The following is a 23,782-nucleotide window of genomic DNA, read 5'->3' as shown; positions in this document are numbered from 1 at the left end:
CCTGCTCTCTTGTGAGTAAAACATCAATTCTTACTGCTCCTTTTCTTTGAATTGAATTAACATTAATAATACAAGGCTTTTGATTTTGAATACAAGATGTTAATTTATTAAGATTGATTTGATTAACATATACTGGTTCTTTCCTACTCATTTATTTATGAGAAAAAACCTATGTGATATTAATCATAACACCATTATCTGTATTAATCTGTAATTCAGTTTCTTCCAAAAGCAAACAATAAGCATCAACTTCTTCACTCTCCCCTCTTTCAATGTATAGAGAAGTATCCACTCTATTAGACTTTATAGTTTCCTTTTGAGAACTCAGGTCAATTGTGTGGATTGTATAAAGTTTTTGAAACGCAACCATATCCAAAATAGGATCATTATTACCGTTGCTTTCACACACCTTTTGGTAAGACTTGTAGGCTTCTGCATAATCATTTTTTTCCCAATCAATTTCCAATCTATCTCGCGGGTAAAATGTACCATCAAGAGAAACCCGAAGTTGTTTCACCTTAGCATTATCACTCAGCGCATTATTCTTATCAGTACCTTCATCTCCATCTGGTTTTAAAAAAATGAGCCATAGGTATCGTGGTTTTCCGGCCAAAACACCCAAATTCCAAGTGTAGGTAGTGTGTTTCAGTTTAACGTGTTGACATCTTCTTTTAAGGTATGATACATTTAGTGGTTTCTTTGAGTTAAGTCTTCTATTTAACATCTCTTCCACTTTAAGATTAGGAGTATATTCACTGATATACCAACACAAATCATTAATAACAAATTTATTATTTTCTCCAAAAGCATTTTCAGCCCCAAAAAGCAACCTATTTACATTATCATTCCTTTGTAGTTGAAATCTAATTTTAAGACCATACAAAACTTTATCATAATCACAAAATCCAAATATACCTTTCAGAGGTACTGCTACGGTAAAACTATTCTCTGCTTTTGTATCATCATTATACATTGACTTCCTTTGACTATAACCAGGGTCAGCATTTGTTCCCGTTGACATATCAGGAATAAAACCTTCAACAGCTCCCTTACCCATTCTATCACGAAACGAATATAGTGTAAATTTCATCATTTCAGATGTAGCAGAGACATAATCAACCGCTTCAACCTCTTGTGTTCCAATATACAGGCGGACACTATCAAACATTTTCCAGAAGAAATCATTTACGAGTGTAGCATTAGTATTATTCGCAGCCTTAGTGAATTTAAATTTACACAGCAAGAAACAATCAGCTATATTCAAGTAAGTTTGTTGATTATTTATTTCAAAACTTTTTGTTCCGTTTGAATTCCAGTCTGTTCCTGTTATAGCATTTACCTTAAAATAGTCTTCCTTTTTAGTGCAGTTTGAAATGATAATCGTATCATCCAAATCATAGATACTATCAATCGCTTCCATACTTGTATTTATATAGCATTAAAATTGTTGAAACCCTGACCCAAGTATTTTAATTATTTTTTGTCGTTCTTGTGAAGATAGTTGAGTTTTACCTTTTTTAATTTCTTTGATTGCTTGTAATTTATGAGACTCCTTTTGAGCATCTTTTATACTCTTTATAGCACCCGCAACTGAGCCCACGGCAGAAGCAGTTGAACCAATTAGGTCTTTATGTTTAAGGATGGTTGAACCAATACCCATTAGAGTATCAATTATCCCATCTCCTTTATTTCTAAATTGATGTCCTACACCTCGTTGTCTCTTTGGTTTATAGTATCCTCTACCAAGAAACATACCTTCACCCTTATAGTATGGTGAAAGGAACATCCCATCCCCTGTAATTATTATATATTTTCCCAGCTCGTGTTTTCTAACAATAACCATTATTTATTTATTGAAAAACTTCACGTTGGTGAATTCTGATGGATATAATTTCATCATTAAAGGATATCATACGATTATCTTGGTCGGTTATCCTAAAATTTACTCTGTATATGGTTTTTCCTGACACAGGTAAATAGACAAGATTTTTTGGTTCCATATTAAATTTATAACCAATCGGGGTTGAGTATGCGCTGAATGAAAATATTGTATTTGTTCTTATTCCATCGTTATAAGCACCATCAATCAAATCACAATGAATTAATACTGAATTTATACCAGGGGATATTTGAATGACATTATCACTGTAAAATGTCCCGTTAGTTTCAATCTTTTTTGAAGAGAAACCCAATAGCTCTCTAAACGATTTTTCAATCGTGAAATCAACTTTATAATTATTTTTAAGTTTAATATTTGATTTTGAAGTGTGTTTTTGAATATCTATTACAATATTTTTTGGTTCATCACCTTGTTCTTTCATAAGTCGAGAGACTTCAGAAGATATTTGAGAAATCTCGTAAGCTCCGGGTGAAACGGTTATAGTTTTATATCCACTTCCTGGATTATAACTAAACTTGTTGTTTTTCTCTGTGATATTAAAAAGTGTATTATAAGTTTCCATCGACAATAAAGAAGCCTCATATTCTTTTGTGGGGTCAAGTTGTAGTGGGTAAGGGAATGAAGCTGTGTAATCACTCGTTGTGAAATTAAAACTAAGAATTGTGCTTCTCATCTTATTTAATATCTAATAAAATATCTTTGTATTGATATTTATTAAAAATTTTCATATTCATCAACTGGTCTAAAATGGCGGATGTTTCATTAAAACAATTGTTGTTTCCAGCCTTCTTACTACCTAACAACAATAATAGTCTATTAACTAATTGTGATGGGTCATTTGGAAGAAAGCTAACACCCGAACCAAGCTTACTTAAAGCATCAATAATATGTTTCTCCTTCTCATTCTTCTTACTTTTACCAGCAACAGAAACTCCATAATCAAGTGAGTTTAGAAAATCAATATATACCCTATCTTCCTCTCTTTCCATATCAAGTGGTTCCTCAAAATATTTTGAACCGCTGAATCCGGAGTTTGTTAGAAGAAACATTAATCTTGGAGTTAATTCAACATTTGGTTGAGCAGAACTTAAGAACACCAATTTATCATTAAATATCAATAACTTTTCTTTCACAAGATGGAACTGTGCTGGTTCTTCTGTTGGAATGAGACCTGCTCTGGTTTTTGAACCCGCCGAATATTCATTGTTTTGAAGAGCTTCCACAACATAATTAGGGGGTTGATTTACCTCCTCAAGTTTCCGAAATAATCCTTCATCATCATATTCTAATTCTCCAAGTTCTTGCTCTGTCATTTGACGAAAATCTTTGAGCATTTGAAGTTTTTTCGGAGTAAATTCTAACGTGGGAACTGGAGGTGAAATTGTTTGTTGAGTTTTTTAAAGTGATTTAAAAAATTTCTCTTCTTTTCTTTCAAAGGCTTCTTCACTAGTTAGTTTTTGTCTCCGTTTCTTCTTTATCTCTTCCTGTTGTTTTACAACTTTTGAAACCAACTCTTGATGTTCTTTAAACTTTCTTGCTCTTTCTTCGGTATTCATTTTCTGTATTTATTTATTGAAAAATATCATTTAATGAATTGTAAAGGTCAATGGGAAAATTTTCCTTTTTTTCATCATTATAGTAAATGTGTTGAAATAAATCCTTTTCTTTAAATATTTCATCAAATTCTTTATTGGTATTAATACGAGTTGTTATTTCTTCTTCACTAATACTTGTATCTCTGCTTTTCATACGTTTGCGTTGTCTCCTCATCGATATCAAAACCGAATGATAAAATCTTAACTCCATCACCACACAATTGTTTAATAATTTGTCTCATTCCTTCAGGATTAGTTTCTAAAATCCCAAGACCATTAGATTTTACTTTATTTAACTCACTCTTACAATGTGAATATTTTGTAGAACCGAGAGAGACCTCCTCAAATATTTGACCTTCGTTCCTCAATCGCATATGTTCCTCCATTGAATGTAGTAATAATCTTTCCCTTCTACTTCTCCTGGTCGCTTTGCTCTGGTTGTAGTACTCACAAAACGAATCATAGGGTGTTTAAAAAAAAAAACTTACAATCTTTTCATTTTTACTATTCAAGAGTTTAGATTTATGAAAGTTCTTTCCTGAAGCAGATTTACCCACAAGATTAATAATAATAGTTATCATTTATGTGTGTAAAATATCAGTTAGTATCTCATCTTGTTTCACAACAATATATTTATATTTTTCAATCGTGTGTTTCATATAATTTTCAAATTCTTTTTTACTACATAACGTAGAGCAATTATCTCTCCAAAAATTATTTACATCTATTGAATTTAACTTAAATAAAATAAAAGTATTGGCATTGTTTCTTATTGAGCATCGAGGGAGTTGAAAATATTATTGACTAAGATAAATACAATTACAAGAAGAATGTCTCCCTCTTGTATAGTAGCTATCCATTACTGTTTGGTTTCTCTCATTAACACAATCATCAAAGATAACGAGGTTCTTTTTTGATTTATCTAAATCTTGAGGTGAAGGTATACTACTGTGTTCAAAAAGTATCCGACCTTTATTTTTCGTGCGTAAAAAAAAAAGAAGCTAGGGAGGCGTTGATTGGTGCACGTATGTAGGCAATCCTAATGCGCACGCGTAAATCTTTTCCCACCTGCAGAAGCTGTCATTCGACGGCAGACCGCCGATGAGTGAGGACATGTAAGTGAGCGCCATCGGATTTTCGTTTTTGACAAAATGACGGAAAAGCTTGAACAACGCTACTGCATCAAATTTTGTGTAAAGCTTGGCGATTCCCAAGTGGAAACGATCCGCAAGATTCAACACTGTTCATTCCATTATGAAGGAGGATTTGGGCTTCAGGAGAATCTCAGCGAAGTTCGTACCAAAGCTGCTAACGATTGAGCAGAAGCAACTCCGCTTGGAGATCGCACAGGACATGCTGGAGACTGTGAACAGCGATCCCAGCTTCCTCAACACAGTGATCACTGGCAATGAGTCCTGGGTTTATGGGTACGACCCAGAAACCAAGTTGCAGTCATCACAATGGAAGCATCCAACATCCCCGAGGCGAAAAAACACAAAATTTGATGCAGTAGCGTTGTTCAAGTTTTTCCGGCATTTTGTCAAAAACGAAAATCCGACGGTGCTCGCTTACATGTCCTCACTCATCGGCGGTCTGCCGTCGAATGACAGCTTCTGCAGGTGGGAAAAAATTCACGCGAGCGCATTAGGATCGCCTACATACGTGCACCAATCAACGCCTCCCTAGCTTCTTTTTTTTTACGCACGAAAAATAAAGGTCGGATACTTTTTGAACACACTACGTATCATCCGTCTTATCACTGAGAATACAAGTTATGGGTTTTGGTTTCGGTTTCTGTGTTTCACAAAATAGTTGTATTATATCCTCAATGTTAAAATCATTTAGTTTGTTTTGAAGTTTAAATAAACCGATAATGTCTTCCTTTTTAAGACCCGCATTAAAACCTTGTGAGAGTAGTTGATACTCGGGTTGAAAACTTGACTTTGTAAAAATTATTAAATTATCATAATCTAAAAAATTAGGACGAAGGAGCATCTTTAAAAGCAAACAGGTTTTTCCACATCCGCTTGAACCAACTATTAGACATCTCAATGAATTTGGAATATTTTTATGGTTATTCAATTTTATCTTATTTTCCCAAACGGGTAAAAAATTATTCATTTATATATTTGGAAAACAAGTCATCTAACTTTTTTTGAGCTATTTTAGAAACTCTATATTTTATCCTGAGTTCAGGTTTAATTTCAAAATAATTCATTATTTTATTTATATAGTATCTTGTATTAACATTTCCATTAAAATTATTTTGAATAATAAATATCATTAAACCCTTATACATTTCCTCAATACAAATAGTCTCTTCCCTTGTAAGAAATGGTGTATTATCATCATAATACTTAACATTCATTTCTCATTAATCTTGTAAAGTAATTCATTTTTGGTTCTCATTTAAAAGAGTTATATACATATATATATTTTTTATTATCATTAATTAGAAGATAATCACAGAATAAACATTGTTTGTATGAATCCTCATCATTAAGCCCCACTCTATCACAAGCCGGACAATTCTCTAATTTATCATATGGAGAGTCTGGAAATTCTAAATATCCTTCTGTCATATTTATATAGTAAATTTTTACTTAAACTAAACGCAAGTTTATGAGCTAATAAATACAATGTTTCAAAACACAAAAGACAAATTTCAATCAATCTCTACTTCAGTGGAAGATATAGAAAAATATGTCAAAGATGTTAAATTGAACAAAGATAAATATGGAAATTTTTGGATTAAACCCATAATGGAGAATAACATGTGTCCTTTTATTAAATTTACGGGACAAGCTATGTTAATTAATAACTCTATTAAAGTAAATTTGACAAAAGTTTCTCCACTACTACTGGCAATTTACTCAAAGCGTGAAAAGATAATTGATAAAGAAGCTTTGAAAATGAATGATAAGACCATCAACGATTCTAGAGGAAGCATTTGTATATTCTTTAATAGACCCAAAGATGTGGGTGAAATTAATAATATGAATATTAGTGGTGAACTATCATTCCGTACCCTGATTATTAGAGATTATTTAAAAATAACATTTAATGTAAAAAATATTGTGGTTATTAGTTCTAACTAGGGCGTGCCCGTACTATATATATATCTAAAATTATATCCCCCCCCTCTATTTACATGAAATGGTTTGGTCCATTCGCAAAGCCAAAGCGAACGGCTTGCGAGTACGGTGACAACCCCCCCCCCCTCTATTTACATGAAATGGTTTGGTCCAAAGCGAACGGCTTGCGAGTACGGTGACAATCCCCCCCCTCTATTTACATGAAATGGTTTGGTCCAAAGCGAACGGCTTGCGAGTACGGTGACAATCCCCCCCCTCTATTTACATGAAATGGTTTGGTCCAAAGCGAACGGCTTGCGGAGTTTGGTAAAGAAATCGCCATAGCGTGCACAAACGCGCAGGAAAGCGAAAGAATCGCAAATTAGTTTTAATTAGTTTTAAAACATAGTTTAACGCCAACATAGCGGCAACATAGTTTGCCAACGTGAAATAAATGAATACGCTCTCAAATGTGCCGTCCGAGGCAGAGTCTGTTCGCCACGTTCGGCACACGTGATAACTCGCTGCTCTCTGATTGGTTGAATCGTTTTTTGGACATAGCTCGGTAACTACTTGTCCGATTAATATGAAACCTTGAAAAGGCACATCCTCGGGTCCCCAGCAATATACCTGGCAAGTTTCAAGTATATCGGACCCGTGGTTGTCGAGAAACAGCGGTCACAGACACACAGACATACAGACATACAGATATTACTGGAATTATTAGTTCTAATGAAAGAAAATATATAGGTATTGATGGAAGTTTAATGGTATGTAAATGAGTGATATTAACAGTCAATACTCTGAGAGTCCAGGATCTCAATGTGATACTGAGAGTCTAGGATCTAATGATAATTATGATACAAATAGTTTGTGCTCAAATGATAGTTATGAGAGTAGCTTTATTGATGATGATAGTGAATCAATGAGTGATAGTGATAGTAATTTTAGTGATGATAATTCAGTGTACACAGATGATACTGTGTTCTCATTGAACTTTGATGATAGTGATGATGATGATTTTAGTGTTGTATTTTGTGATTAAAAAGTGTTTTACTTTAAGCACAGTTTCATCTATCTATAATGCCAGTAATCTCTGTGTGTCTGTCTGTGTGTTTGTCTGTGACCGCTGTTTCTCGACAACCACGGGTCCGATATACTTGAAACTTGCCAGGTATATTGCTGGGGACCCGAGGATGTGCCTTTTCAAGGTTTGAAATTAATCGGACAAGTACCTACCGAGCTATGTCCAAAAAACGCTTCAACCAATCAGAGAGCAGCGAGCTATCACGTGTGCCGAACCGTTAATGCAATGCAAGCGTTAATGCGTTAATGCAAGGCTTTTCTTTTTTCCCCTCTTCTCTTTCTACTTTTCCTTGCGATTAAATTGCAAACAGCCAAAATACGTTGGCGCTAATTGAATAATTGGCCATTAACACTAAAATAATCGTAACTGCGATATGCCAACTTCCGGACAGTGCAGCCTTCCATGTTGTTGTTGTTTGCAGCAGCTGTTTGCAGCAAGGCAAGGCTTTTCTTTTTTTCCCTCTTCTCTTTCTACTTTTCCTTGCGATTAAATTGCAAAAAGCCAAAATACGTTGGCGCTAATTGAATAATTGGGCATTATGTTTTACAACTAATAAAAACGAATTTGCGATTCATTCGCTTTCCTGCGCGTTTGTGTACGCGATGGCGATTTCTTTACCAAACTCCGGAAGCCGTTCGCTTTGGACCGAACCATTGCATGTAAATAGAGGGGGGGGATTGTCACCACTCGCAAGCCGTTCGCTTTGGACCAAACCATTTCATGTAAATAGGGGGGGGGATATAATTTTAGATATATATATAGTACGGGCATGCCCTAGTCTATCTATAATTCCAGTAATCTCTGTGTGTGTGTGTGTGTATGTGTGTATGTCTGTGTGTTTGTCTGTGACCGCTGTTTCTCGACAACCACGGGTCCGATATACTTGAAACTTGCCAGGTATATTGCTGGGGACCCGAGGATGTGCCTTTTCAAGGTTTCATATTAATCGGACAAGTAGTTACCGAGCTATGTCCAAAAAACGATTCAACCAATCAGAGAGCAGCGAGTTATCACGTGTGCCGAACGTGGCGAACAGACTCTGCCTCGGACGGCACATTTGAGAGCGTATTCATTTATTTCACGTTGGCAAACTATGTTGCCGCTATGTTGGCGTTAAACTATGTTTTAAAACTAATTAAAACTAATTTGCGATTCTTTCGCTTTCCTGCGCGTTTGTGCACGCCATGGCTATTTCTTTACCAAACTCCGCAAGCCGTTCGCTTTGGACCAAACCATTTCATGTAAATAGAGGGGGGGGGGGGATTGTCACCGTACTCGCAAGCCGTTCGCTTTGGACCAAACTATTTCATGTAAATAGAGGGGGGGGGATATAATTTTAGATATAGATATAGTACGGGCATGCCCTAGTATATAAAAAGCCTGTAAAAAGGCACTTTCTTTTATAAGTGTTTTACTTTAAGTATAGTTTCATATATAAAACAGCACGTTTTTTCACGCTATAAATATGGTTTATTGTGATACTTGCGAGAAGGAAGTAAAATATTATAAATGACATATTCTCACCGCAAAACACACTTACAACATTCTAAATCAATTATCACCACTTCCTAAGAACAAAAAACATTGTAGTCTCTGTAATAGAGATATCCTAAAGAAGGGTTTCAAAGCCCATCTTAAAACAAACAAATAGTCTAGTAGGAAGACTAGGTCCCCCTGCACCCCCCGGAGATATACTTCTAATCAGTGTTTCTAGATTGGAAAAAATGTGTAGAAAATGACTAGCTATGGCCCCAAGCTGAAAAAATGTCCCACATACCATTTTTATGCAAATTACTGCTGCCATTATCAAAAAAAGACTAGGTCCCCCTGCACCCCCCGGAGATATACTTCTAATCAGTGTTTCTAGATTGGAAAAAATGTGTAGAAAATGACTAGCTATGGCCCCAAGCTGAAAAAATGTCCCACATACCATTTTTATGCAAATTACTGCTGCCATTATCAAAAAAAGACTAGGTCCCCCTGCACCCCCCGGAGATATACTGAAACTGGCAGTGACTGGTGATTGAAATGCGGTGCCTTTTTGTGTTTCAGGTCGAGGTACGTGAACTCCCCACGATCTACAGCAACCAGGAAGAGACTGATACCAGGGTGGTTCTGTACCTCCATCATGCTGCTACCATCGGATACAAGAACGCTGTAGTCAGAACACCGGACACAGACATCCTCCTGATCCTGCTCCACCATGCCCACAACATCAAGCTGACGGTGTACCTGGATACAGGGTCAGGGAAGCATCGCCAACTTGTCAACGTCTCTGAGCTGGCAGAATCCCTGGGAGAGGACTACTGTGCCACTCTCCTGGGGTACTATGTGTTCAGCGGAGAAGACTGCACCAGTGCCTTCAAAGGGAAGGGAAAAGTCGGGCCCTTGAAAAAGCTGGAGAAGAATCCCAGGTTTCACAGGGCATTCGGTGAACTGGGTGACAACTGGGATGCCAACCCTGAGGTGGAGAGGCAGTTAGAAAAATTCACCTGTGTGATGTACGGCCAGAGTCGCGAGTCATCAGTGGACATTGTCCGTGCCAAGCTGCTACGAAAAATGGTGGGAGAGGACAAGACCCTCACATCCAAGTCCAAGGTTGATCTGGCTCGCCTTCCTCCATGCCAGTCTGCCCTGAAGCCGCACATCCAGCGTGTGAACCACCGCGTAGCATTGTACAAAAGAGCCGATCAACCTATCATCGAAAAGCCAAAACCTTATGAGGAGCAAGGATGGATAAGGACTGATGAAGGACTGTTGAAACCAATGTGGTCCAGTGGTCCCATCCTACCAACCTCACTGGTGGATCTTCTGAACACAGGAGAGCACGAAGAGGAGGAGGAAGAGGAAGGAGAAGAAGAGTTTGACTCTGACGATTTCGATGAAAATGATGATGACTGACTCAGTGTAGAATCACTAATGCTAATGATGTTTATCTAAAACAAGCAAGAGAAGAGTGGTCACATTGAGTGCTAGGACTATTTTGACAGTTGTAATATTTAGAAAAATAAAACTTTGTGTTAACGTCTGTGTAGACGGACCTTAATATGAGTCTATTATTTCGTAAAACTGTGATTATTTTGTAAATAAAGCACTAATTAGCATACTAGTATACCATAGACACATGTAATCATGTTATGAATAGTTCTATCATGATCTATGCCCTTCAAAACATGGGTCTAGACACCTTCATTTTTCAATTATCTGCAATATTGGCTGAGATATGTCAAAAATCGTTTTTTTGATAATGGCAGCAGTAATTTGCATAAAAATGGTATGTGGGACATTTTTTCAGCTTGGGGCCATAGCTAGTCATTTTCTACACATTTTTTCCAATCTAGAAACACTGATTAGAAGTATATCTCCGGGGGGTGCAGGGGGACCTAGTCTTTTTTTGATAATGGCAGCAGTAATTTGCATAAAAATGGTATGTGGGACATTTTTTCAGCTTGGGGCCATAGCTAGTCATTTTCTACACATTTTTTCCAATCTAGAAACACTGATTAGAAGTATATCTCCGGGGGGTGCAGGGGGACCTAGTCTTCCTACTAGACTAAAACACTTGTCAAAATTGTTTACTATAAAAAATACTGATGCTGCTTTCAAAAGACATATCAGGATTCGAATCTTTAACTTTAATCCTCCTGGTCCAAAGTCAATACTTGAAGCTGTAGAGATTATTGAACCATCAATGAAAGCCTTCGTTGAAAAGACTCTTCTCGAATTGAATTCAATCAAGTTCTATATGGGTATTAAAATAAAAATCTCAAAAGATTGTCCATTCACTGGTGAAAACATCACTGATTTAGCTTACATGAGAACAGGCACACACTTTATAACAACATACAATCAGATTAATCCCACTTATGTTGAACTTATCCAGCAAGAACAAGAACTTGAGCATACTATAGGTTTTCCCGCTGATTTTCATACTCTTTTCACTCAATTTCGTTTACGAGCTATCAAGTTCACGCAGAAACCGATAACGGAACATTGTGTGCATTCAATTACACAATCGGAGCATCCAAATTCGTTAAGGAGCAATCAACTTGAGAATGCATTCAACCATCTTCACAAGATATGCAATTGCTTTCATTAAAGCATCAATTGAATATTTGAGCGTTCAATTTCACATGGATTCTCTGACACCTGCGTTTCGTGCAAACGATTTCATGTTTAAGCAAACAATTTCATGTTAAGTGCAATCAATTTCAAGGATTGCAGACATTCATTCCCTAGCACAAGATGTTCTGATAATCTTTTGATGCATTTATTGACATGGAGTTTACTGTAACTTTTAGAGTAACGTTTGCGGTGTGTGTGTGTGTGTGTGTGTGTGTGTGTGTGTGTGTGTGTGTGTGTGTGTGTGTGTGTGTGCGTGTGTGTGTGTGTATTTTGTACTTTGCCGCTTCACTTCCCCGCTTGGTAACCCTTGCACCGCTTCAAACACACAAACAGCACTTCTCCCTCACTTCCGCAAGGATACAAAAGAGAGAAGTGGAGACATTACATTGTGTCAAAGAAGTGTGGGGATTTATTCCATGCATCATGTATACATTAATACCCATGCATGTATAAGTTCAACAACCGTTGATAACAAAACAAATTTATGTTACACCTTTTTCTTCATTTTTGTACCAGTCACACACAAAAACATGTACACTTCCTTAAACATAGTAGATCATGAGTTACACTGTAATGAAAAAAAGAAAACAGTTCTGTACAATCAGTAGGCTAGCGTCATCATCAGATAAGATTTAACCTTCGATTTCCTGACGAGCCAGGCACCTTGGCATGTACACCTGCGAATGGCGATGCCATTGAGTACACTTCTCTTGCGTGATCACGTCGATGTTCAGTCTTGCAACCTGACACAGGAGGTCACAGTGCCACTGCTGCATGGTGACTCCAGCCTCTTGTGCCTCCCCTCGGTCCCCAACTCTCTGTTGCCATTCCGGTCTGGCGAGCATTCGTTTGATTGCTGCCTTGAATGCCGAGTGTGTCATCTCCGTGGGATTCAGGAACGGGGAGTAGGGAGGCAAGAATTTAAGACGGATGCGGGGGTCAACGTCATGGGGAAGTCGGGCTCCGACGTGAGGATGAGCGTTGTCGAATATCAGGTATACGTCCTCACCAGCAGGGAAGAGGGATTGGCACTGATGAGCCGTCTCTGCCAGGAATCCCTCGAAGGACTCTCTGATGACAGTTTGCACAGCGATTGTGTGATGGACAAGCCCAACGTCGGCGGAGATTGCGAACGTCATGTTACAGTTTCTTCCACGTTGCCTGTGCACGACTCGTCTCACAGGTACACCTCGAAGTGCCCGCCCAAAGGATCGCCGAGTCCAAACATTGTACCCTGTCTCGTCGATGTAGACGCAGTGCGAAACGACGCCGTGCTCCATGAACCATCGACCGTATTCTTCTCTCAGCTCCAGGACGCGGGCTGAATTTCTTGCGTCTGGAACATCTTCGGCAAGTTTCACCGTAATGAGCATTCCATCCAGGGCTCTGGCTATGGTGGTCGTGCTCACTACGGGCTTCCCTGGCAGGGAAGCTTCAAGATCAGCTTTCATTTGGGCAAGGGTCACAAGAGGGTTGAACTGGATAGTGCGGAGCAAACGATCCCTCATTTCATCATCAACTTTGTCCCTCCTTGGCCCGCCTCGTGGTAGCTTTTCCCGCCTGCCTTCTCTCAGGTACGTCGCGATGATGGACCTGGCCGTTGCTCGGTTGATGCCAAGGTTGTCTGCCAACTGCATATAGTCCATGTTTTCGCTTTCGAATGCGTCAATCAGTCTCCCCCTGTCTTCATTCGAAATGGGCCTGTATCGAGCACGCCCTGCCGCCATTTTCAAATAAGCTCGATAGACTCAGAGCTATCGGGTTAGATGTATAATTTGTTCAAGACTTACGTCCTGTACCTAAAGCACATGGAATGGTTGTGATTTTGCTATGAGCAAGTATTTACTAACCTTTTAAATTCAATGTACTTATTTAAAATATGGTTGCTCATTCATGAATATGAATGACCGAAGAGATACCGACGACAGCTGAAAACAGCTGCGGATGAATTTGGATGTTCCTTGAAGACTTATGCTCGTAATTAACATTTGAATGACGATTTTTAAATATTGAACGCTCGGAGTGGGAATTTGGTTGACCATATTGTAACGAATGTGGAAACGTTACAATGTGAACGTTACAAAAGTATGGTAACACCCTGTTAATGTAAATAATGGTCGTAGCCGGCCTCCTAGTTAATTCCATGAAACTTACACGCAGGTCACGATATATCTTTTAAATAGTGTATTTCCTTATTCCATGTAGGCTACATATGTGTTTCCCACTAGATTGACTTTGCATTGTATCAAACAAAATAAGCGTAGGCCCTTCCAATTTCCCCAAAACCTCCCTTCCAATTGCCTTCCGCATTTTGGGCGGTTTTCTTCAACCACCATTGGCCACGAGGTAGGGTTGGGGAAGAAAGGTGTGTCTCCACCTCGTCATAAGGGGGGAGGAGTGATCCAGCCCTAACAGCCAATCAGCACCGCGGTGAGCGACCTGGTAGGCGTGCCCTCGGAGCCGGCGGCTTGATTTCGCCCGAGGTGATAAAAGCGACTGTAAGGGACTGCTTTACCAGAGGCCTTGGGAGATGACCTGGGAGGAGCAAAGAGGCGGCACCAAGAGGAGCGGTGAGATGCGAAACGCTCCAAGCCAAAGAGGAGAGGTACTCGGCAAGGAAACCAGCTTTGGAGAGACGCGCTGAAAGGAGGGAGACGGTTCCACCACAAGAAGAGGAGCAGGTGTGCCGAACCCGCGCGTGACGTCTACCGCAGCGGATACGCGACGGAGGGTTTTCCCACCAAAACCGCGAGGAATTTGAGAGCTGCTGCCTCCCGACTTTGCCTCCTTCTCAAGCAATCCACCTCAAGCCCTACCTGCCTGCAATATCCCCTGTGTAAGTGTGAACGTCCTGTCCTGCTCGTTGTCTTGGGGTTAAGTAAAAATGAATAGTGTAAGTTAACGATTCGCTGTGTTACTGCTTCTTCCATCCATTGCTTGTGTGTGTATAATAAATCTGTTCTTCCTCCGTGGTGCAAAGTCCTTCCTTGGCACACCTGAGCTCCTCACCACATACAAGGCTTTCATCTGCAGCTCAATGGAATACTGCTCTCCCCTCTGGGCTGGTGCTCCTGCCTCACACCTAGCTCGTCTTCACGCTGTTGAAACCAAAGCATTCAGAATCATTGGAATCTCCCGCGATGAATCTAACTCCAAGGGCCTCTCACTCACTCACCGCAGGCAGGTTGGTGGTCTTTCCGTCTTCTACCGACTCCTCTCTGGCCGTGCCCCCCCCCCCAGCTCTCTCTGGGCTCTGTCCCGCAAATATTCCTACAGGTCGTACAAGATCTGCCTGCAACCCTCTTATGGTTAAACTGCCAAAATCAAGACTCTCTGCTCACCTTCACTCCTTCATTCCTCTTTTCTCCCGCCTCTGGAACAAACTCCCTCACTCTCTTCAATCCCACTCCACCCTCCAGGTCTTTAAAACAGCTGTTCACCACCATCTCTTATCTTCCCCCATCCAAAACCTTGATCTTTTCTACCCCCGCTAATTTCACCCCAATTCCACTTTTTTGAAATACCAACTTTTGTCCTGGAAGTCCGTGGTGTCCTTGTGTTTTATACTTCTCCCTCCCCCCCACCCCCCTTTCCACGCCTCCTCCCCCCAAGCCCTCTCCCTTCCACACATCTCCCTGCTCTCAAATGTTGTGTTTGTGTGCTTCCCCTTCTCTCCCCACCTTGTCTTCCACTCCCTCTTTTTATATACTTTCTTTGTCTGGTTGATTTGTTTGTGAAGTAAATGTTAGCTCTTTCACGAGCCTCGATTCAGTATACAAAAAAATAAAAATAAATAAAAGTACCAACTTCTAATCTGGTGTGTGGGTGTATCTTCGCATAAGGGAGAACGCTATTGAAAATTGTGTCGCCACGTCAAAATCCAAGATGGCCGCCTTGCGTCTTCCACTTTGTCAACTCGCATCACTTCACCGATGGGGGACCGAGCCGTAACGCTTGTTTACTTTATTCTGACGTTGAATTGGTATTTATGGGTTTTTGTGACTGCAATAATCTTTTTAAGTGAAACTTTATCGGTTTTGGACAATACTTCTGGACTTTTTAGATTCTCATGGAAACTTTGTCTTTTTCTGCATATCCCCGACCCATCATGCGTGGAATATACTTCACAATAGAGGATGATCTCCTCTGTGGATCAGCTTACTTCCTTTAACTCCACTAGTTTGCTCGTTGGCACTTTGGATCAAATTCTTATTGTTCAGTCTTCTCGTCCTTGTAGCATACCTGCCGACTGTACTGCTTGAGCATTAGCTTTTCTTTCACGAAGCCCAGATGTACTTGGGTCAGGACGGAGCGTGCAGAGGAGGAGGAGGCGGGAGGGGCGGGGGTGGTAGAGGAGGGGGGATATATGTTAGTTATTATTGGTGCCAAATGATAGAAATGTTATTATTGGGTTTTTTGCATTTATTTTGCAAAAAGAATGCCATGCCCTGGAAGGACTGCTCGACACACGTAAACTGCTCTATACACCTTCACATAGCACGCGTTAAGAAACCTGGGAATTGATCTGCATTATTTGTAGTTAATTCGCCTAATCAACCCAAAATCATGATGATCATTTTGGTAAATCACATTCCACATTGGGATGGTCCAGTATTACTTCACACGTACTTTCTTCCAATGTTATCATTGTATTTGCGATTTATTTTCGAAGTGGAATACCGTGGAATGGAAGGACTTATTAAACTGCTTTAACTACCTGAACGTGGAGTGCACTTAGAAACATGGGAATTGCTCTGAATTATTTGCAGTTAATGGGACGAATCAACTCATGAGATCATAATGATCATTTTGGTACATCACATTCTACATCAGAAAGGTCCAGTAGAACACTACAAAAACCAATACACACACACACACACACACACACACACACACACACCTTGAAGAGTACATTCTGTTCATCTTCAGTTTTGTCATAGTTTGGGGGCCAGGCGTTATCGCTTCAGATTTGCGCTTCAGTGTAAAAAAACAGTCTCGCAGTGAGGTTGATATATTCTCTCTTGCGTGAATTCTTTCATGTTTTTTCCTTGCTGAGGAACGAACAAAAGCCTTATTGCAAACATAACACTTGTAAGGCTTCGCTCCTGTGTGCATTTTTTGATGATGACGCAAATACGATGAATAAGCAAAATCCTTATTGCAAACAGAACACTTGAAAGGCTTCTCTCCTGTGTGTATTCTTTGATGAATTATTAATGCTCCTCTTTTAACAAATGCCTTAAGACATACAGAACACTTGTAGGGCTTCTCTCCTGTGTGTATTCTTTGATGAATTATTAATGCTCCTCTTTTAACAAATGCCTTAAGACATACAGAACACGTGTGGGGCTTCTCTCCTGTGTGTATTTTTTGATGCTTGTGAAAATTTGATGAAGAAGCAAAATCCTTCTTGCAAACAGAACACTTGTGTGGCTTCTCTCCTCGATGTATTCTTTGATGTTGATGCAAATACGATGAAGAAGCAAAATCCTTCTTGCAAACAGAACACTTGTGTGGCTTCTCTCCTCGATGTATTCTTTGATGTTGATGCAAATACGATGAAGAAGCAAAATCCTTATTGCAAACAGAACACTTGTAGGGCTTCTCTCCTGTGTGCATTCTTTGATGTTGATGCAAATACGATGAAGAAGCAAAATCCTTATTGCAAACAGAACACTTGAATGGCTTCTCTCCTGTGTGTATTTGTTCATGTTGATCTAACCATGAGAAATAAGCAAAATCTTTGTCACAAACAGAACACTTGAACAGCTTCTCTCCCGTGTGTATCCGTTGATGTTGCCGCAAATGTGATGAACAAAGAAAATCTTTACTGCAAACAGAACACTTGTATAGTCTCTTAATTCCTTGGATATTCTTGAGAGAGTCTGCACAGCTTTTACAACTGTGGATGGAAGACACGTTGCGAAACATCTTTTTTTTGAGAAGCAGTGTGTGTCATGTGACGATTTAAAACTTCTGAGCAGAACAACTGGGAACAGCAGGAACAAGAAACCAGTTCCATTTGTTTCACTGGAAAGACAAATTAAAAAAGCATTCAAAATTCACCAAAACATTAAAATGTTGCAGAATTTACAAGTATTTCACTCAGGTTAGATTAAACAATACATATATTTAAGTACTCCAGTCAATGGAGAAGCTCCATATCAAGGATTGAAAAATAGGACCACAAGTCCTGAAGCGCAGCTGGATCAGAAGCAACAGTCACATAAACCCAACACAAACTCACTCAACCCTGACATTTTTAATGCTGTGAACAATAAAGCGTAAGGGCGCCCTTTATCGTAAGGGCTCCCTTTATCCTCTTCACGAAGTGATTCCAGATGCAAAATGTTTCAGTCAGATCAGATGAAGGACAGTCGTATATTGAAAGGGAAGAAGATGCAGAACAAGATGAGAGAAGGAACAAGATCAAACTTTCACCAATTGAGCCTCAGCAAGAGCGTCTTGCACTCCAAACTCTCCACCTCAGGCTTAAAATCTGCACCCCACACCAGTCTTGGTGACTTCAACTCTGTTCTCGTATCCATGTGGTTCTCAGCGGGATCCTTTCATCTCCTGTTTTTGTCAAGGCAAGGTGTTATGGGTCCCATCCAATTGCCAATCTTCATCAATGATCTCTCTGACTATTTGTAAAGACACCTTTGTGCCAAAAATTCTTCCAACTTAGACTTAGGCACGCTGCAGCCTCTTCCCTCTCTGCAGACATTGATAAAATGACAAGCTGTTCAAACTCATGGAGTATGTCTTTCAATTTTGAGAATCTCACACACTCACCGTCTCCGTCTCTCTGCAATCCTCTTGAAGATGTTCAGTCACTCAAACGTTTGGGCTTAACCATCAGCCATGATCTTTCTTCGTCAACCACACATCTAATTTGGCCTGAAAATCCACTGACTGACTGGTCATCGTCCGTCATGCAAATACATGCCTCGGCACACCTGACCTCCCATCCACCTACAAAGCCTCCATGCACAGCTTGATGGAGTGCTGTTATCCCCATCTGGGCTAAGACTCCTGCATTACACCTTGTTCAGCTTGACGACGTGGAAACCAAGACCTCCAATATTATTGGAATGAGCGCGATGAAGCTGAGGCTATGGGCCTATCACTTTCCCATCACAGACAAGTCAGTGGTCTCTGTCTTCCACAATCTATTTTCTGGTCTTGCACCCACTGCTCTTACTGTTCTCCCCTCCCACAACCCTCCAGGTTTCTGCAGGGTTCCTCTTTTCTCTTCAAAATAAGAATGTTTGCTGCTCCGTCATTGCAGCAATTAGATGCACTGGGAAGATTCAGAACGATCTTACGAACAACGCTAAAAATCTGATAACTCCAGTGCAGTATTTGGTCTTCCATTTGATTATGAACCAAGCTACAGTTGCTTTGGTACCCTCGTTTGTTGCCAGCTGATTTGATGCCGGGAACAGCCACTTTTATGGTTTGCCACATTCTGATGTTCATTATCTACAACGTGTGCAAAACACTTCTGCCAGAATAACTGATAAAGTTCCAAGAAGGCAACAAATCTCACAAACACGAAAAAATCTCCACTAGCTTTCCATTGAAAATAGAATCGTTTTAAAGATCCTCTACTCAGTTATCAAGTACGAAACAACATGAGCACGGCCTACCTAATAAACATGATCACCCCTTCTGTAGCAGCATGCACCTTGAGATCAACAGCCCAATCCCTCCTCAGTATCCTAAAAGTCTCAACTCATCATTAGGGTGACCGAGCATTTTAAGTGGCTGCTCCAACTCTCTGGAATTCACTCCCTCTACAACAACATGCATTTTAAAGGCCATTTTCCCTGCTCGAGCGGGGGTTAGCCTTGCGGTCCCCATGACAATCTTCTCCATTTTGCCCTATTTTCTGCATCTCTCCTTGTTAACCCCCTTGCCCGCATTTCTTCTTCCACCATCTTTAGCCAAGTCTTTCTCGGTCTTCCCCGTCCTCTACTTCCTTCTACATTAATTTCCATTACTCTTCTCAACCAGTCACTTACATCCTTCCTCAACACATGACCAAACCATCTCAACCTGTTCCTCTTCACAGCATCAATCACAGGCAATATTCCCATCATCTTTCGCAATTCATCATTTGTCTTCCTCTCAACGATACTCCGCACATCCATCGAACCATTCGCATTTCCACCCTTTCCAGCCTTCGTTGCTGCTCTATGTTCATTACCCATGTCTCGCTCCCATAAATCATAACACTTCTCACACATGCAGCATACACCTTTCCCTTCAGCTTCAGCGACACTCTCCTCTTCATCAGCACGCCACTCAGTTCCCGAAACTTCTTCCATGCACATCTCACTCGAGCAACCGTTGCCGAGTGTGATCCACCTTCTCCATTCAGCATGTCTCCAAGGTAGCAAAATGTTTTCACACCTTCCAGCTTCACGCCGTCTCCAAGATCCAACTCAACATTTCCTCCATCTGCAGCTCCCTCTGTGCACACCTTACATTTGAATGTAGCTGCCACACTGGTAAATGACCCTCTCAAACCACTACATTTTTGATGAACCCACTCAGCGCACATTATACATTGAATGGAGTTCACTCCGACACCCTTCCTGCACACAGCACACGGCGACTTCCCAGTTCTTTCCACCTCACCACATGCTTTACCACTTGCCATCACCTTCGTCTTTCCGATATTCACCTTCAGACCTTTTGTCTCCATACATTCCTTCCACTTGTTCATCTTTTCCTTCAGTCCATCCATACTTTTCGCAATCAATACCAGATCATCTGCATACAACAACTCCCACGGTAAACCCTCCTTTACGTTCTGAGCCAGCACCTCCATCACAGCTACAAATAGTAGTGGACTTAGTACCGACCCCTGATGCACTCCCACCTTCACCTCAAACTCACCACTGTTCACGTCCTTCGTCCTTACAGCTGTGCGCACTCTTTTTTACATTGCCATCACTACTCTGATCAACCATTCCTCCACTCCTAACTTCCTCAATGCCCATGTCAATACTTTGCGTGGAACCCTATCGAATGCTTTCTCCAGATCAACAAACCCAAAAAACAACTTCTTCCTCTTCTCCATGTACTTCTCCTGCAACTGCCTCACAATGAAAAGCGCGTCTGTCGTTCCTCTTCCTGGCATAAATCCAAACTGCATTTCGTCGATCTTCACTTTCTTCCTTATCCTCCTCTCCAACACCCTTTCCAATACCTTCATTCCATGCTCCAATAACTTTATCGCTCGGTACGAGCCACACTCCAGAGGGTCACCTTTCCCCTTGTATTGAGGGACGAGGGTACTCAGTTCCCAAGCCACTGGAATGCGGCCTTCTTTCACCACCAGATTACAGATCTCTGTCATTCTCTTCACACCCCAACTTCCTGCTGCCTTCAACATATGTCCCACAACTCCCGTCGGCCCTCCCGCTTTTCCACTCTTCATTGCTTTTATCGCTTCCTCAACTTCCTTCTCAGTTATCTTCTCTGCCGGTCCTAAAACTGGGTTACTCTCTATGTTGCCATCCCATTCATTCTCTGTATTCAACAGCATTTCCATATATCTTTTCCATCTTCCTTTATTTCCATCTTCCTTTAATTCCATCTGGGTCGACAACGATTTGTCCCACTTCATCCTTCAAGCAACTCACCCCCATCACATCACACCTCTCTTTCGCTATGTGCTTTGCAATCCTGAATACTGCTTTCTGACCCTCTTCCGAATCCAAGCGTTCTCCGAACATTTTCCTCCATGCCTCCTGCGCCTTTGCTACCTCTTTCTTTGCAGCCTTCCTGGCTGCCTTATAACTTTCATGCTCTGCTGTTTCTGCTCCCGTACCCTTCGCCTTCTGCCACTCCTTGAACTTCTTCCTCTTCTCGTCAATCCTCTTTCCAACTTCATCATCCCACCACCATTTTTCCGAGTGCCTCGGTGGTCCTTTTGTCCATCCGCATACCTCACCAACGGCTCCCAACAGACTAGCTTTTATTGACATCCAACCACTTTCAAGCTCAACCACATCATCCTCTCCCCGACTCAGCCTCTCTTTTAATGCCTCCCGTACTGTCACCTCTTTCAACCTCCACACCTTCATTCTCGGTTGGTACTTCACCCGCCGAGGTCTCCTCGCACCTTTCACCCTTATGTCGCAGACAACCAAGTGGTGCTGTGAAACAGCCTCCTCCCCCGGGATCACCTTTGTGTCCCGGAGGTGCCCCCTATCTCGCCTACGCACCATCAGGTAGTCAACGGTTGTCGTCGACCCACCTGACGTGTATGTAACAAGCTTATTATCCTCTTTCTGGAACTGAGTATTACAAATCAACAAATCAGCTCCATCAGCAAACTCCAAAATCCTTTCACCTTCTCCATTTCTCACACCATATCCGTAACCCCCATGAACTCCCTCAAAACCATCCATACTCCTTCCCACATGTCCATTCAGGTCTCCTCCCACCCCAACAACTTCCTCATCTTTCACGTTTTCCATCAGCTTCTCTATCGCACACCAGAACTTGTCCTTCTCTTCATCGCTTCGACCAACCTGCGGAGCATATCCCGAGATGACGTTCACCAAGAGCTTTCCAATCATCATTTTCACCATCATCAACCTATCACTCACTCTAGTCACACTCACCACACTGTCTACAAACTCCTCAGAAAACAGGACACCAACACCATTCACGCCCTCCGGGCACCCTTGCCACACAAACTTGTATTTCTGTTCCTGCCTACCCTTCACCATTCTCACACCACTTCCCTTCCATCTCGTCTCTTGCACACAACATATGTCCACTCTTCTTCTGACCAATACTTCCACCACTTCTCCTGATCTCCCTGTCATTGTCCCTACATTCCATGTCCCAAACCTCAGAAACCGATCTCCACTTCGGGCTGCAACCTGCCCATATGTAGTTGTAATTGTCATGGTTCTCTTTTTGAGGCAATGTTTTGAGGCAAAATGACTCCCTCTACACACCCGTCAAATAGCCAACCGAAACATTTTTAAACACTGATCAAAACACATCTTTGGACAAACACTCAATTAAAATTCCACGTTACTGTTCCAGTTCGCCTATTTGAAAGAAACGTTGGTTGATGTGAATATTGTTAATTAGGTTTCCCATGCAATGACATTGTATGGGAATACCTTTTGTTTCTGCCAAAGGTTTTCTTATTAGGTTTCCTCTGCATGAAATGTAGAGTAACCTATTATTATTCCTTGAGTTTTTTCTTATTATCATTCTTCCACCCTATTTTTTCCCCTCCGAAAACTTTCTTTAATTAAATTAAATTAATTTTAACATTTTAAATTCATTACGATAATTAAAACTAATTTTCTCTGCAATAATTGGACCGATTGACGGGAAATTTTCACCATAGGAGCGACCTATATGTCTCAAAAGCCGCTGCACATAAATAATTGAGACAGGTCTCATTGCAAAGAACTCTCTGTGCGGAATAACATATGTGAATGATGACGTCATAGGTGCCGTGATGACGTCATAATTTGACAAGTGAAAAACTTTATCCGATAAGGATGAAATTTCTTGAGCATCTTCTTGGTATAAATTGATGCAGAAATAAAATTACATGGTTCGGCCGCCATATTGTTTTGAGTGACAAGCCTGAAAAACCACTAAAATCCCATTTTGTCCAAACCGCCATGAACAGATCGAGGCCAAACTTTGCAGGCACAATGCCCATTTACCCATGACGAACAAAAAAGTCAGCGAGCATGACGTCACATGGTTTCAGAGTTATGACGTTTTTACACATAAACCTTTATAACCTAGCTCCTCCTTCATTTTTTCATCCAATCGAGGGGAAACTTCACAGATGTGTTCAGCATATCAGTCTACTAAAATGACCATTTGGAATTTGTGATTGGTCACATGGTTTGGCAGATATCGTTAATTGAACGAAAATATTTAAAATATATATATCTCTTGAACTGCTTCATTGATCGACGTGAAACTTCAAACTATAGTCGAA

At 40.6% G+C, this 23,782-nt stretch overlaps 1 protein-coding gene across 1 annotated transcript; it reads right to left on the bottom strand.

Moving 5' to 3' along the window:
- Positions 1-13,567: 13,567 nt before the first annotated feature.
- LOC144892127 (uncharacterized) lies at positions 13,568-18,329 on the bottom strand. The gene is made up of 3 exons (XM_078777344.1): positions 18,223-18,329; positions 16,682-17,683; positions 13,568-13,580 (listed from the first exon to the last, which is right to left on the bottom strand). Exons 1-3 carry the CDS (start codon positions 18,327-18,329, stop codon positions 13,568-13,570), a joined length of 1,122 nt encoding a protein of 373 aa, XP_078633470.1.
- Positions 18,330-23,782: the final 5,453 nt, after the last annotated feature.

This window comes from Myxine glutinosa, chromosome 5, assembly GCF_964187855.1.
Source record: "Myxine glutinosa chromosome 5, kmMyxGlut1.1, whole genome shotgun sequence".
Taxonomy (NCBI): Eukaryota; Metazoa; Chordata; class Myxini; order Myxiniformes; family Myxinidae; genus Myxine; species Myxine glutinosa.
This window is presented reverse-complemented; position numbering and strand designations above follow the sequence as displayed.

Excerpts from the sequence above, each read along its gene's own strand:
- LOC144892127 (XM_078777344.1), bottom strand. The coding sequence starts at position 18,329 with ATGGATACGAGAACAGAGTTGAAGTCACCAAGACTGGTGTGGGGTGCA. Across the intron at positions 17,684-18,222 it reads CTCTTGCTGAGGCTCAATTG|TTGTAAAAGCTGTGCAGACT; the intron begins GTGAAAGTTTGA and ends TTCCATCCACAG.